This window comes from Alligator sinensis, unplaced genomic scaffold, assembly GCF_000455745.1.
Source record: "Alligator sinensis unplaced genomic scaffold, ASM45574v1 scaffold143_1, whole genome shotgun sequence".
NCBI classification, from domain to species: Eukaryota; Metazoa; Chordata; order Crocodylia; family Alligatoridae; genus Alligator; species Alligator sinensis.
The window spans coordinates 960,444-977,378 of NW_005842156.1; the positions used below are offsets into that span (position 1 = coordinate 960,444).

At 44.1% G+C, this 16,935-nt stretch overlaps 1 protein-coding gene across 5 annotated transcripts in view; it reads right to left on the minus strand.

Moving 5' to 3' along the window:
• LRP2 (LDL receptor related protein 2) overlaps positions 1 to 16,935 on the minus strand; it is a 208,573-nt gene that overhangs the window by 43,778 nt on the left and 147,860 nt on the right. For all 5 annotated transcript variants that reach the window (XM_025206453.1, XM_025206452.1, XM_025206451.1 and 2 more), the window contains 10 exons: positions 14,507 to 14,659; positions 12,676 to 12,846; positions 10,845 to 11,068; positions 10,311 to 10,488; positions 8,677 to 8,873; positions 7,108 to 7,353; positions 5,122 to 5,250; positions 3,499 to 3,618; positions 2,296 to 2,412; positions 1,920 to 2,036 (listed from right to left, as the gene is read on the minus strand). In XM_025206453.1, the coding sequence (XP_025062238.1) occupies positions 1,920 to 2,036; positions 2,296 to 2,412; positions 3,499 to 3,618; positions 5,122 to 5,250; positions 7,108 to 7,353; positions 8,677 to 8,873; positions 10,311 to 10,488; positions 10,845 to 11,068; positions 12,676 to 12,846; positions 14,507 to 14,659 (1,652 nt within the window). The remainder of the gene's footprint in view (positions 1 to 1,919; positions 2,037 to 2,295; positions 2,413 to 3,498; positions 3,619 to 5,121; positions 5,251 to 7,107; positions 7,354 to 8,676; positions 8,874 to 10,310; positions 10,489 to 10,844; positions 11,069 to 12,675; positions 12,847 to 14,506; positions 14,660 to 16,935) is intronic.

The following is a 16,935-nucleotide window of genomic DNA, read 5'->3' on the forward strand; positions in this document are numbered from 1 at the left end:
CTGGTGCTGACCCAGCTGGGCTCCTCCCGGCCCCAGCAGCACATGGGAATCTGGCTTCAGCTGCGTGCTGCTCCAGATGGGACAGACCTGCCCAGGTTGGCACCAGCCAGAAGAGGCAGCGGGGGAGCTGTGTGCTGCTCGAGACTGACCAGTGCAGGTAGGGGGAAAGTGCAGCTGAGCCCAAGAGACATATGACTACTCCTCTTCCCACATGCACCACATGGTCAACGTCAAGCTGACACAGTGCATGTGGGAACCTTGTCCCTTCCCCAGCCCTTCAGCAGCCATTAGGAAGCTGCTGAGGGGCCGGGGGAGGGACAAGGGGTGGGAACAAAAGTAAACAGTGTTTACTTTCATTTCCTGTCGCAGCACCACGGGCCACAGAAAACTGCTTGGTGGGCTGCATGGCGGACAAGCCTGGTCAAGAAGATGACAAAACAAAAGCAAGTTGTTTATTTTGACTCACTGATAAGTGGAGGAAACTACCTAAGACTGTGCACACTACAAATATGCTCTACGAAGGTACACTAGGGTACCCTGTTAGAGTGTTCTAGGCCCTGAAATGTTTAGGAAACAGTTTTGTCTTGCGTAATAGTTAGACAGACCTACATTTACCTACCGTATTTTCTCACATACAGCACACACCCTTTTCTCCAAAATCAGCCCCCCAAACTTGGGGTGTGTGCATGGGTGACTGGTGCCGTCTTAGTCGGGGGGGGGGGGCATATGTCCCCCCAGAGACCAGTCAGTGACCATCCTGCCCACCGGGGGCGATCCCACATGGATGATATTGCTGACAGGGGGGCAGTCCCTGCATGGCTGATCGTGAGACGGTCAATTGCTGCCACTTCCGGAAGTGGCTGCAACCGCTTCTGGGAGCGCAATGGCACTCCACTCCCCAGCTGGTGTTTTCAGAGGGAGCACCAGCGCTCCCACCTGCCCTCCCTGCCCATTGCCTAAGTGGCGAGTGCAACTGGTCAGGTGGTGCACTGGCACTCTCACGGGGTGCATGTGCACCCACATGCACCCCCTACGCATCGCCACTGGGTGTGTGTAGTAAGTTAGAAAGCTGTTTTCTTCACTGGAAAAGAAGGACACCTGGAGACACTGTACATGCCAAGCAGCTGATAAGATGGCTGCCACCAGTGACGGTCAGCAAGCTGAAGGGAAGGATTCCTTTGTTAACCCTTTCACAGTCATAGCTATTGGCTGAGCACTGTAGCTTGTGCCTGAAGCAGCAAGTGAGCCACTGGTAGTATTTTCATAAGGCTTGTGATGTGGAAAATAATACTGTATTTACAGGAACTTATTTGAAGAACTACTTAAAGAACTGTCTTGCTACTGCCCTTGCAAGGGTCTGCGACCTAGTCTTGTGTTACAGAAAAAGTCCACTTAGGAACACAGTGTTCAGAAAGTGTGACACCTCATTAGGCTTTCCCCAGACTGTCTTCCTAGTGTGGCAGAAAGTCTCTGCTGCCTCACCCAGACTATCTCCTGGGATGCCACACTTCCTGGCCATTCTGTGTTCCCAGGAGGACCTACTCTATACCACACAGTTGCAGGTGACGCTGGAAAAATCTTTTTTTCTTACATTCTGCCTTCCAAAAATAAGTGTGTGCTTTATTTGGGGGCATATTGTATGCGAGAAAATATAGTAAATCCACACACTGTGCTATGCTAGACCACCTTTACAAAGATGAGGGCTTCCCCTCAGACATTAAAAGATTACAAACTTGCTCAAGGTATCAAATCTTTCCAAAATTATTAGTGAAATTATTGGGAATTACAGCTTTCACCGTCTCAAGATTTGGTTCACTGTATTAAGCAAGTGGTAAAAATAGTAAGTTTCTCTAAAACTGAAGGATTTCATACAAGCCCTGTATCACCCATAGGTACCAAGCACAAAGCTTTTAACTCACGACAAGTTGCTTCATCAGAGAAATCAAGACAGTCTGCACTTCCATCACATTTGAAGCGGTCTGCAATACAGTGCCCACTGTTACACTGAAAATATCCGGGATGGCAGGTCCTCAACTCTGAAAACAATCCAAAATGATTACTGAAATGTCCTTTTATTATCTGTTAAAGGCATACATATTTTGTGTACAGTAGATGCCATTAAAAATTAGCAATTTACAATCCACACTAAATTTACCAAAGGATTTGAGTAATTTCTTGTCCTAAGTCAAAGTAAATACAAGGTGTAGTAAAGGCCATTTTACTAATAGTGTTTGCTATATAACAGAATTTTGCAGAATCTTTTAAAACCTCAGAGGCCCAGAAGTCAATACATACCACAGTCACGTTCATCTGAATTATCTTCACAATCATTATCATGATCACATATCCATCGAGAAGGAATACAGCGCAAATTGTCACATCGGTATTCACTTTCTGTGCATTCGCGAGGCCCTTCAATTAAAATGGCAATGCAAACAGCATATGAAATCACCCAACTATAGCTTTAAACATCCAAGTCAATCTCATTACAACAGGGGAAGTGATTGCTGCTTGACCCTACACAATCATTAAAACATTCAGTCAGTATAAAAACAGCATTTTGCATACGGAGTTGATGCCAAATATCATGTCTCTCTACAGTGCTGTGGGTTAATTTATCAAATATTTTGTTTTATTTTAAAAAGTGACTTTTATCTGTAGAAAACTCCATCTCTACATTTTTTTTTAAAAAAGAGGGAGAACAAAAAGGAGACAGAGAGAGAGACAGATAGATTTTGTTTGGGTCTGAGCCTGAACTATTACTCTAGGTTAGGAAACCTCTGATCACACACAAAAACAAAGCACAGGATTGGTTTGGTCCCTTACGCTGTGTGGACTGATATTTTCGTATATATTGTAATAGTATCTATCAATCATTATCTTGGTTGTCTACATAGGTTTTCTTTTATACAGCATTCTGAATATTGTGCATAGAGAATACAGACTACAGAGTGGAATAACTGGACTGCTGCACCTAAAGGCCAAACAGAGTCACCCTTAGGAGAAAATGGTGCCCTGGGTGAACTTGTATTTTGCCACCCCCCCCATCTCCCCTGGCTTTGCCCCACTTACTGGCACCTCTCCTGGTGCCCCCCCCAACAAGTCAGCAGTGCTGCAGCAGGCAGAAGCAGGCAGGCAGGGGCATGGGGCACAGGTCAGCAGGGAGGCAGAATAACATGGTGCATCAGGCAGGCAGGCAAGCAGGCAGGCATCCACGCTGTCTGGCCCAACTCCTCCTGAGAAGTGGCTGGCCCAACTCTTCCTGGGGTGGGAATCAGCCAGGATGGGGCAGGGGGAGAGTGCTGTTGTGAGCACGGGCTGCTCACACATGTGTGTGGGGGCACTCCCCTGACTGCTGCACCCTAGGTAGTTGCCCATTTCACCCACCCCTAAAGTTGGCTTTGAGGCCAAGTACCTAATTCTTGTAAAAAATAGGAAAACTATTTAAGTAAAAAGGTAGAAACATTGCTATATTATGACAGGCAAGTGAGAACTCACTGCAGCTGCGTTCATCAGACTCATCTCCACAGTCATTATCTCCATCACACTTCCAGCGCAGCGGGATGCATCGGTGATTGTCACAGCGGAAATCTCCCAGAGGATTACAAGTCATCTCCTCTGCAATGCATACAATTAATCACTAAGACAAAAAAACCAGCACACATTAAAATAATGTTTGAATAAGGCAGAATGCACTGAAGATAGTAGTAGATGGATCTTTCCATACCATTAAATGGACCAAGGGATTAAAAAAAAAATGCAATTAGGGAGGGTATCTATGTGACGGTACCAGGTTAGGAGGGGAATGCTAAGAAAAAGACTTTATGCTTTTAAAGAGATTTTCTGGACACATTAATTTTCTGGAAAGGGAGGACGGTGCTTTCCATACAGGTCTTGCAGAGTGACAGTGTCATAAAAACAATGACTGTTTGTGAAAAACCAAGAGCCTAGCTATCCTCAAAAGAGGAAAGAATAAAACAAACTGCATCAAGAAAAGGAATGGATCATATTAGATGTAGAATAAGCACTTCTATGAAAACTACTGCCAGTCTGTGTATATATGGGCATGTCTGTGATGACTCAGAGAATGACACACACTTTTTATTAACCTAAGGCCAGAGCCTGAAGATCATATGGCATGCTGCATGGTGCATAGCTGCACCTGTTTTTTCTGGATTGTTCTGAAGTAGATGTAGTGCAGTCACAGGACTGCAAGCTTAGTTTGTACAATCACAAATAGTTTCAAAACAGCTTTCAGAGTTTGGGGAAACATTACTCTGCCTCAGCACTGGTGGAATTGATGGACTATTCCCAAATAAAGAAGTAGCTTTAAAGAGACATGGAAAGAAAACTGTGCAACACAGTGGGTGCATTTACACGTACCCCCACCATGCAGTTGTTACTGCGCTGTCCTGACGGCGCAGTTATTTTTAGCAACTACACTGCCATAGTGATGCGCTACAATGGGGTAGCTCATCACTATGGCAATGTAGCATTGGCATCACAGTTTGTGCCCACCAATGCTACGTTGCTATAGTGACATGCTACGCTACCACTGCATATTGCTACAGTGATACAGCATCTCGTGTAGACGTACCCAGTCTATGTTACTATAGCAATATTTCAAGACAGGCAAAAATAATTCTTATGCCCCCCAGGCATAAAATATGTCATAAAAGAGGCATAAAAGAGGCAAGGATATCTTAGGGTGATATCTTTTATTGGATTAACTGTGTAGCTGGGATAAATTTAGACAAGCTTTTGAATGTAAGACATTGGAAAGCTTGTCTAACTTTATTCCAACTACAAAGTTTTTCCAATAAAAGACATCACTCCAAAAAATCCTAGCCTCTCCCATAATTTGTGGACCATCATGGCTACATCACTTTTATACAACCTCAGTCACAAGCACAGACATAATAGTCAATAATATAATCTAATTTTCAAGGGCTATAGCATGTAAGATGCATAGTGGCCTTGAGCGAGTTAGAGAAATGCACCATGCATAAATATATGAATTTTTATTGCGAAATGTTCCAGAAAGAAAAAAAAAACCCTTGCATTGTGGAGAAACATTTGCAATCTAAAATGATGTTACAAGCATCTTATAATCATACTTACCACAGCCTTGTTCATCACTATTGTCTCTGCAGTCATTATTGCCATTGCATAGTGCCCAGAGTGGTATGCAGCGGTAATTGGTTCTACAGCTAAATTCTGTGTGGTTATCACATCGATAGGCAGGACTCACTAAAACACATAAAAGAGTTTTTTAAGTGCCTGATACCTAGCCTGGAACCAGGTCTTCCTGATATATGCATGTGACTTTAAATGGCTGAATTCTGACTTTTAATCCATTACCTGTCTGGTCATCAAGCCCTTCTGCCTGCTGGCTCACAATTGAGCTCTTACACACATTTCCTAGCAATACATCTAGGTTAGCTCTAAATGTGCCAGAACAGGGGTCCAACCAGCAGCAAGAATCACCATCTGAACAGCCGTAGACAAATTTATTCACTCTCAGTCTCTTTGTTACTCTCTCCTGAAAAGTCAATCCTTGCATCTTCGCAAGTGCTGCTCCTCTTTACACTACTCTTAGTCAATATATGTGCCTGTACACATGATGAAATTGGCCTTTAAAAAGGCTTAAAAGCCCTTTTGCACTGCTTTAATGATATCACCATTTACACTTGTGGCAGTGTATTTCATTTGAATTTTGTCATGCTGTACAAGTGAGGCAGCGTATTTCACTTTAAATGACATTGTTATGTAGCAAAGTAAAACACATCTGATGTATTCTAGTTTGCTATGTAACAAATTGCAGCGATACATCTGGAGAAGGCCGCGGGGACAGTGCGGACCATCCCTGCCACCTTCTCTGGCTGCCAGTACACCCAGATGCTCTCCTGCCACCTTCCCACACTGCCCCAGGGGCAAGCCAGCCTGTTCTTGGGTGGTCACAGGTGGTGGGGATGATACACAGGGCACTGGAAGCCCAACAAGCCCAAGCGTCCCAGAGCACACCCAGGCTTCCAGTGCCCAGTGCGCTGTTGGATGGCGCTGGGTGTTGCCTGAGAGTCGCGGCAGCCCCTGCCCACTAGCACCAGGCCCCAAGGGGTTGCCACAACCATGGAGGGAAGCACTTGGCCCTACCACAGCTCAGGGGCTGCATGACCAAGTGGGTGCTTGTGCAGGCAAGCTCCGCTGAGAGGAAAAAAAAGCGGTGAGTGGCCCGCTTTTTTTTTTTCTTTCTGGCAGAGCTTGCCCATGTCTCCCATGGTGAGGGGGGTGAGCTGCTGGTGGGTCCTGAGCTGCAAGGGGGGCCCAGATTTTTCTTCTGCGGTGGCTGTGCTCCCCAGGCAGCACCAGCCCTCTAGCAAGCTGCCCAGGCAGCCTGGGGGGCACCGCTGCTGTGGAGGGAAGCACCAGGGCCCCCCACAGCTCATAGACCACTTGGCCTGCTGGCAGTTCTCTCCCCAGCTGTGGGAAATGCGGGCAGGCTCCAAGAGAAAAAGGAAAAAAAGGATCAGGCCCTTTGCCACTTTTTTCTTTTTTCTTCAGCAGAGCCTGCTGCGCAAGCTACCACTGGGTTGCACAGCCCCTGACCTGCAGGGGGTTCTTCCCTCTGCAGCGGCGGTGCCCCCTGGAACCACCCAGGCAGGCTGTTAGTAGGCAGGTGCCACCCAGGGGGTACCATCACAGTGTGGGGAAGGACTCTTCCCCCCACAGATCAAGGCCAGTACACGTTCTGTTTCCTGGCCTGGAGTGGGGTTAGAGCCACACCTGGACCCAGGCTTGGAGCCACAACTGTGAATGCCCAAACTAGCCAAGATAAATGTAACAAAGCAAAACATCTGTATGTATAGGTATGGGTCCATTTTTGTCCTGTTTTAAAATAAACATAATAATATTATAATGTTTCCAGACTGCTGCATATGAGTTTGGTTTTATGTTCTTGTCTCTTTTTTGTGCTTTATTAGAGGTATCACGTCCATGACAACATTTTGCCTATCAAAACATGGCACAGTCCCTTAGAAAATTATGCAATACAGTTCATACTTCTTAGAATGTGCTTTCATATAAACCACTAATTTATTTTGTACTTACTGCATTCATTGTATGGTTCATCAGAGTAGTCTCCACAATCATCATCCACATCACACTTCCAGGACTGAGGGATACAACGACCATTGTCACATTTAAATTGACCTGGTGGGCAGGTCCTACTGGCACAGTGAGAACTATCTTCATCTGAATTATCCCCACAGTCATCCTCTTTATCACACTGCCAGGCTTCTGGGATACACCGTTTGTTAGCACACTGCCACTGATGGGTCTCACACTGGTGATTAGCTGAAAGAATACAGACTTGTCACTGGGCTGCTGAAGCTTATAGGAATGACCCAGACTTTCAGTGTTACGTTAATCAAATATGTATTATGTCAGTATGGAATATTAAGGGCATCTGTTTCAAATATGATCTTGAAATGTAGGTTTCCAGTTAAGATACTGATTTCTAGTACTTTGTCATATATGTCCTACAGACTGCTTTTATTCAGGTCTCTAGGGCTCTACAATACAAAAGAGTGTCTTTGGGAGCAGAGAAACGTACGGAGCTGACATTTCCTAATGCAGAGAAAAATAAAAGCTCAGCATTCACCCTCAGTTGGGGCAAGCGAATGCATTCTGATTCAGGGGAAGTGAATGACATGTCTTTGATTCACCATATAAATTCAGAGTATACATGGGGCCTGAGAAGAAATCACTGAGTTCTAACAATTTGGCAAATATTACTGGTGTGTTGAGCACCATCAACTTTAGCTCCACAGCTTCTACCTCTTCCTTCAAATTTCTAATTATTTAACAGTCCCTTGTGCCTTGCTTAAGAGCTTAAATATTTGAACCTCATGTAAAATTGAGGTTTTGTTTAATTATATGACATTACAGAAAATACTATGGAAATAGAAGTAATTGAAAACATCACTTATATGACTATTCTGCCTTCCTTTCTTCCTTAGCATAAATAAGACTGTACCTTCTGAAGCCATGTCATTTACAAGAAGGTTGTGCCACATACAGGAAAGAAGAAGATGGATTTGAAACAACACACTGTATATGGCCTCACATTTATAATTAGAGGACTACAGTTTTTTTAATTGTTTGCAGGCCCTGCTTTTTGTACAGTTTTTCCACACTAAATAATTCTTTTAATCATTTAAAGCTGCAGATCAGGGAGAGAAGTAAACATGCTATACAAGACTGAGCTGCAAAATAGAAAGCCTTGAGTTGTGATCATCCCTCTTACTTTAACTCATGGTGCTGTTTTGAGCAAATCTTATTTCCACTGTCTTGCACCTTACATTGTAATATACACAAGTGCAAAGTGAACCAAAGTGGGTTTGAATCAAGTGAATCAAAGTCGGTTTAAGTACTACTGTCTTGATTTGATAGTATTCTATGCTCCAGCCTAGTATTTCACTTGGTTAAATAACTATTTTAGGAGTGAGGGAATGGAAAAATCAGGTTTTTCGTCTTAGTACTTCAATTTCCCATTTGCAAGACAGGACACAAGTCTCTTCCCTACTTCACAGGGCTGCTTGTGATAGTTAACTGGTTAGTTTTAATACAGTGTACAAAGTACTACATGTGTGCTTAAGATGATTATGTACAACATACCACAAAGTACATGATCTTCATCTGATCTGTCAGGACAATCTGGTAGAGTATTACATAGAAAATGGGGACTAGTGCAGTTCCCGTCATTACACTGGAACTGACCAACATGACAGTATCGATGTGGACAAGTAGGGGGTTCATCAGAACCATCCCGGCAATCTCTCTGTCCATCACATTTCCACCAGATAGGAATACACCTATAAGAAAAAATAATATATAGTTTGCCAAGGCAATGACTTTACAGGTATCCAACCAATTAGACAACCCTGAGTCAGTAACAAACACATTTTGCAACACTTGTGTTATTTTTTGGGCCTCATATCTGCCATAGAAGAAAATATGACCTAAGAAGATGTAGCTTTATGTCATGTGTTTTTTTACCACATTAAGGTTATATCCCAAAACAGATGTTCCTGGTGAAAACCATTACAAATGATTTATGGAAAATTAATGCCAGTAACATAATTAGGGATGGGCAAGAGGGGACGTCAGCCCCAGGGGCCAAGTTAGGAGGGGCGTCAGAACTGCCTTCAACCCCTAAGTATGACACACCCCAGTAGCATACCTGGGACAATTCCCAGTTCCTGCTGCTTTAAGAGCAACAGTTGGAATAGGCAGAGAGCACAGTGGCCATGGCAGCAGATCAGCAGACGACTGTAGGAGTTCTTGGCATGGGTAAAAATACTGCTTTCCTCCCCCCTACCCCCCACAGAACCCACACCCTCCCCCTCCTGGAACCACATGCCCCCCACACCCCCACTATCAGAGCCCGTTGTCCCCACTCTCAGAACCATGAACCCTTCCCCCCGACACTTTCCCACAGGGTTTGCCCTGGGACACCAATGTGGCATGTTAACGTGGATTCAGGTTTGTAATACTTTTTTTTTACATTAAGCTTTTCTGAGAGTCAACATTCAAATAGACATTTAGACAAGCCAGATGGTCACTATCTGTCTCAGACTATCCAGATAACACCACACATTTTCATAAGCTTTGAGAGAAAATTTTGAAATTTAGAGAGAGAACCACGTTCAAGGGAAATGTGGACTTACCTATATAAGCAGTGGGTGTTTTAGTATTTAGCAGATATAAAGTCAGAGCAATGGGCCTCTTGAGCAACCAACCTGCCTAGTTCTAAACCCCAACTCTGGTCCCTGGTGTGAAGGGAAGTCTTGAGGGGCTGTGCCCCTGCATTGGCTTATCCCACACCGCCAAAATGGCCCACTGGGTCATTGGCACCTAGTATAAGTTAGACTATAAAAGCAGAAGCAAATGTACGGCACTGAATGCACGAGACAGAGGAGCAGGTTCACATTTCTTAAATTCACCTAGAAATGGACTCTGGAGCCAAGCAACACCCAAACAAGTTTTGATTAGTTGTGTAGTACAGAAAACCAAAGAAAAGGCGTTAGTAAGGCACTCACCTCAGTAACCAAGAAGGAAGACTCTGCTAAAAATCCTTTGCCAATGTGGAAGTCTGATTAAAACTGGCTTTGCCTTTACCAGATCATGGAAACTTAGGGACAGTATAACTAACTCCTATCGATCGTTTCATGCTTTCCTAGCAAATAAGTCTATGTGTAAAATTTGTATTTAAATCAACAGTAAAGGAAGATAGTGAGCTATGAACCTACCTTTCACTGTCTGCACAGAGGAACTGTGTACTGGAACACAATGGAAGGCAGTGTGCTGTGTTGCCAAACTGTACTATCATGAAGTTATCTGGACATTCACAAGAATAACCTTGACCACCAGCTTTTATAAGACACAGATGGGAACAGCCACCATTGTTGGTACCACAAGGATTATTCACTAATGAAAAAACAGATATTTTCAATGCCAAAGCCAGAAATCCTCAAACTACAACGATCTTCCCGAATAGTGTAACATTATACAGATAGCGTTAATATTATCTCTTGCCAAACAAACAACCCCCCCACCCAATATACTCAGAAAGAAATATCTGATACTGGACACATGGGTAGTACTAAATCCTAAGGTTCTAGAAACTGGTTTTAAATATATAAATTTTGAGCCTAATCCTGTTCTCATCAATTATCTTACTTCATCAGTAATCAAATCTAACACTGCATGGGTAGGTCAAAAAAGGACCTAAGTGCAGCATGAGAGTTAGCCATCAGAGCTTAATTCTCAACTCATTCTCTCACCAAATGGCTGTCTGTATGGATGGTAGATGTGGATATCAAATGGCCTGTGTGTGGTGTTCACCAGAACAGTCCTGCCTGATCCATTATATTTATTTCCTTTTTCAACAGTTCTTGTGTTCCAATCAGTCCAATAGATGATATCTTCAAAAATTGTAATCGCAAATGGATGAGGTAAAGTACCATCATACACTGTATGACGATGTTGTCCCTCCAGGTCAGAGTACCTACATGAACAAAAAACATGCACAACACATGAAAGAACTTCATGTCTTTAAAACATATTATTTTAGAAGATCAGTAGATGTAAAATAATTTAGTTTATTTTGAGACACACAATAAATAAAAATAGGTTACTTTAGATATAAAAATAGGACATGCAAACTGAAAGACAAAGACCTTCCTGGGAAATGTTTCAGGTGTCCAGTGCTGTTTTAGGTATATTCTTGTCAACCGGCAGGTTGCATTTTGTCTTACAAACACAGTTTACCTGCATAATTCTTATTGCAATATACTTCACTCAATATAATGTCTTTATTACTAAGTGCTAACACCCTACAATTTTACATTACCTTTAAAAAATTTTTAAAGAAAAATCTTCCAGAATGCATAGAGATTTTTGCTTACTGCATTAACTAAAAAAAGCTGTTAGAACAATGCAATAATAAATGAACAAATTGTGTTCAAAATTTAGCAATAATGAATTCAATGAGAATCTTCCAAGTCTAAATTTAATTCCAAAAAAACTGGTCTTCTGGCTCTAACTTCTGAGTCTATATTAATCAGATATCTTTAAAGGGATTTTTTTATTATGACCCCGGTACTAGGAAGATATTATGGTAAAAAGTACTTTTTCTAAAACAGGACATTTTCAGATAAACATGGAAGGGAGCTTAAAGATATAAACATGAAGATAACGAATTTTTTTTTCAAAGGTGCAGATTTGAAAAAAACTGGAAAGAAGCAGAAAACTGTCTACTCATTTGTACTGAAACTGAAACAACTTTCCATCGAAGACAAGCAGTTGACATTTTATCACTTTGCAGCAAATGTAGATAATTAAGGTACCAAAGCAGCAGGTTAAGAAAGGCCCATGTGATATTCATGGTCCATGAGACTTCTTCTGAACTTTTAATAAGGGGAAAGCCAAATGTTTAGGAAACCTCTACAAATGTGTGTACAACCTATGGACACACATTATCTACACTCAGCAAACTGCACATTGATGTGCACAAAAAGTGTAATTACAGATGAAATGATGATGTATACACTCAATTTTGCCTCAGGTCAGGTTTCATACCTATATGTAGATGCAGCAGCTTATCTATTCTGGATTGTGAATTTCTTTACTTGCATTCCTGAACAATTATTTCCATGCATAGTTTTACAAGCTTCAGTGGGACTACTTGTGTAACTACTTACCAGCTTCCTTATGTCTGTTGGTGAATTTTTAAAAGCCAATGAAAATCTGGCCCTGGACAATCACTGGACAATTTCCCTATATGCTATTAAGACTTCAGCGTAAAAGGGCCAAGTGCTAATAAAACACCAATGAAAAAACTCAAACTCCATAAAAACTCATCCCCTCTACACCAGACTGCCAGTTCCATCCTAATTTGGGTTCAGTTAATCCTTTTCATGCTGGTATATTCACTGGATATGTCAAAAAATAAACTTATTGTGAATATCTCTGTATTTTCCATTTTAAAACCTGTTGCCTTGATCCACGCAAACTGGTGGCAATGAAGGGACTTATCAGATCTTAGCATAAATACTACCACTGAAATTTGATATGAACATTTTCTAGTTGCTTTATTCTTCTCTATGTACGTACTCAATGTAATTTAGATGGGCATCTGCCCAGTAGAGCTTGTCGTTGGTGTAATCTATGGTGAGTCCATTGGGCCATTCTAACTTGGTAGAGATAATCACCGTCTTGTTCCTGCCATCCATGCCCACTCTTCCAACATAGGCTCGATCTGCCCAGTCTGTCCAGTAAACCTGTCTATTTAAATGAAGATTTATAATTAGTTGGATATTAAAAAAGACACCAGGGTAAATTTTAGAAGCTACATTTATAACATAAGATTTCAAAACCAGTGGCTAAAAAACAAAGGTTGATATGTAACATTGGGTCTTTGGGTAGACATGATATCTTTTATTAGACCAACTAAATAGTTGGAAAAAAGTTATTTGCAAGCTTTTGGGCACAAACACCCTTTGTCAGGCACAGGGAGACTGCTGGTCCATGGTAGAAAAGAAGCTAATTTACAACAAGTATGTCTGTGAAAATGCAAATGAGTGGAAGTTAGGAAACAATGAGTAGAGATAGGAAGGGAGCGGGGTAAGGGAGGGAAATGTGTGAAAGAATGCAATTGATCAGTTGGAGGCAGATTCCCTGGGGTATCAAATGTCAGGCAGGTTGTAGTGTGTCATAAATCCAAACTCTATATTAAATCTATGATTTTGGGTATCCAGTAGATTTATGAAATGAAGTTCGTAGGCTTGTCTATGAAAGCTGTTTCGTAAATTCTCTTTGAGGGTTAGAATTGAGAGATCAGAGGGAGCGATTGTCTTGTGAGCAGTGGGCACCCACAGGTAATTGGATATTTTTGTCTTTGATAGATTTTCGTAGACAAGCCTGCAAACTTCACTTCATAAATCTACTGGATACAAAAAATCATGGACTTAATATAGACATTACATTTATGACACATTACAACCTGATTGACATCTGATACCCCAGGTAACCTGCCTCCAGATAACCACTTGCATTCTTCCACACATTTCCCTCCCTCCCCCCGCCCCCCACTGTCTTCCTAAATTCTACTCATTTGCATTTTCACAGACACGCGTGTTGTAAATTAGCTTCTTTTGTATCTTGGAGAACATATAACACAGAGTCTCCCTATGTCTGACTAAGGGTGTTTGTCATGGCACAGGGTAGAGATGTGGCCCAGTGCGCAAGCAGTTGCTGGTGGAAGGAGGCGAAGGCAGCATGGGCCTCCCCCTGTCCATTATTCCTCACATTGCTGGCACTGCGGTTGGCATGGGGTTCATGGTGGTGGCAGTGGCAGCAATAAGTCTCACTGCCCCGCTCCACCCTCCCATGCTGGAACCCACCCAACGGGCCACAGAGGCGGCTCCTGCCTGTGCTGGTCTGACCAGGCTTCAGCCCTGTGCCCTCTGCGAGTACACAAATCTGCCACAGCACCCATCCCCCACCCCACACACCCACCCCCAGTTGTACACACTGTGGGCTCGGGGTGGGGGACAGCAGGTTAGGAGTGAGGGGCACCAGCAGGGCTGGGGAGGTGGAAGGCTGTGGGTTGGGCGCTAGGGGCACTGGCCGGGACAGAGGGCTGTAAGTCAGGAGTGAGGACACCAGCAGGGCCAGGGAGCTGTTTATACTTAAACTATTTACTGGGTCCTGGTACAACTACAAGCAAAAATATCTACAGGTCTTCCCCAATCAGTCCTCCTGCTTTGGAATATTCTTACAGAAAAAACAGATGATATGATCTAAATAACTTACTGGCAAGTACTCTTAGAAACAGATATATATTGGTGACCTAACACAGTTTCACACAAGAAGCACGAGACGGGTGGACTACTAAACAAAACACTTTCACAACAAGGAGACAAACACTTTCAGAATGTCATACCCATATTTTGGATGAACGACAATAGCTCTGGGATGCTGAAAGCAGAAGGTATTATTGGAGTCCATACACCGATCCAACAGTTTTTTCCGGAACCTACCATCAAGCTCAGCCACGTAGAGACAGTCTTTGTAGGCATCCACCCAGTACAATTTTCTGAAATATTTTAGAGCCAATATTTTATACGCTGTTACACCTCTACATTAATCACACAGCTGCTGTTTTACCTCTAAAAGAAGTATGTAGGGCTCACACTAGCACACTAGACTTCTGCCCTGCACCTCCTATTCCTAGCCCCTCCTCTTGCTGATACTGGCATCACTGACCAATCTTAGGTACTGGGGCCAAACTCAAAATTGCAGCTGCTCTGCTTAGGAATAACCCTGCTCTCACAATCTCAGCAGCTGTCCACAGCACGTGACTAGGAGATACTAAAACCTTCTTTTCCTTCCCTCTTATCTCACCAAGGAACGGCAACAGGGAAAGGATTATGGCCAGGAATGGAGACATGAGATACAGAGGTTCTTGTGCAGAGCTGGGAGGCTTCACTAAGAATCACAATCTCTTCTCCCTCCCTCTCACTCCCCACCCCTTCCCAAACCAAAGTAATCAAACATTTTAGAGTTTTCTATCATTATTATCACTTTGTCTAAGGATTATGCTCAGCTGTAAATTGAGCAAACTATGCTAGTCACATCACTGATTTCCACTGAAATAAAACCTGAAGGATTAAATGTCAACTCACTCCTTAAGAACTATGCCAGACTGCTTGAAAAAAAATTGCAAGGCTGACAAAGTAAAGTACGCATTGTTCCAAAATTCACCAGCACATGTTTGATTTAATCCAACAAGGCTGGGGGGTGCTGTGGCTTGGCAGTGAGGGGCAACAGAATGGGCAGGCCCCCCCCCCGGCGCGCATGACAGGTGTCCTCTTTTTTGGACCTGGAAATATGGTAACTCTAGAAGAACCCACTTTTACTTCCTCCTTTAGCACTTATAAAATGTTACAGTGGAGAAATCACAAAGTCTAATCAGAGCAAATAATCCAGCTACAATGAACACTTGTAAGGGAATGCAGATGGGGAGCTCCTCAATACTGCTTCAGCTAGTAGACTCTCAGGATGCCCGGTGTCCAAAAGATGCTGTAACATAGACAAGCCACAACTCCACCAGCAGAAGTCCTAACAAAGCAGCATGCCACATGTTGCCACCCCCTTGCCTTCTTTAGGAATCATTTCCATTTTGATGGGCTGGAACCAGAGTCAAAGAATATGAGACACTCTATGTTGCTGGTAGGTGTTATAGAGCTTTGGCCCCTTCTTGGTTGATGCCTTGCTCCCCAGCGATGTCAGGGTGAGATCCAGGCTCGGCACCACTGAGTTGGTTCAGATGCTGCACGTACTCGCCTGTCACATCTTTGATGTTTCTTTGATCCCTTCTTGGGAGGCAGTTCCCGGGAGGTGGCCTGAGGGGATCTCAACCCTGGGTTTCTTCATGGGGCTCCAACCTCCCCTTTACCCCACCCTCACCACATCCATGGCCTGGGTGGACTCCGCTCACTGCAGGTCTTCCTCTTGGATGATTTCGCCTTATCCACGTCGCCCGCCTTGAAGGGTCAGGCCTTCCTGGCCATCAATCTTCCCACAGCCATCCCTCATCTTTGGACCGGCTCTTGGGTAATTAAATCCACCCCATCCAGGGTTAACTGCAACTTAGGAAAAACTAACTGAAAAGCATCAGCATCTGCTGACAGACTTCTGGGATTCCACCTCCCAGGGCCTCTGGTCATGTGGGGGACTCACCCGTCCCTCCTAGCCTAGCCTAGCAGGTGTTGGAGATGGGCAGCCACCCTGTGCCGAGCCTCAGGCGAGCCTCAGTCGACAACTCAGCCTTGGAGATGCCTCGCAAGGCAACCTCCCTTGGGACCGGGCCCCTTCCCTTCTGGGCCCAGCTGACCCCTTGGCTGTGCTGTCCTGGTCCCACCAGCCAGTGCCATTCGCTCCCCTTGCACGAGGGTCCAGACTCCTCCACGCCTCCCTCGCTGCGGCGCTGCCCAGGGGTGCCTGTGGTCCCTCGGGGCTGTCCCCCACCACGGCACCTGCGTTCCCAGCTGAAGCCTCGCTTCTTCATGGTGTCCTGGGGGGGCCGCAGCTCCCTGGTGGGACTCCCGGGCCTCTGTCTGTCCCCGGAGTTTATACTCCCTGACTTGCCTACTGGCACCCTCCAGCAGACTCTCGGCTTCTCTTCCCAGTACCCAGGGCTTGTGCTTCCCAACCCTGCAGCCCGCATCTCCCCACCGGCATTCCCCTTTTCTCCTCCTGTTACAGGCTCAGCCACATCCCCAGCTGTCTCTTGAACAGCCCACACTTCTCCAAGGCCATGCCCCCTGCACTCACTGATTCACAGGCTCAGGCAGCTCTGGAACTGCTGAA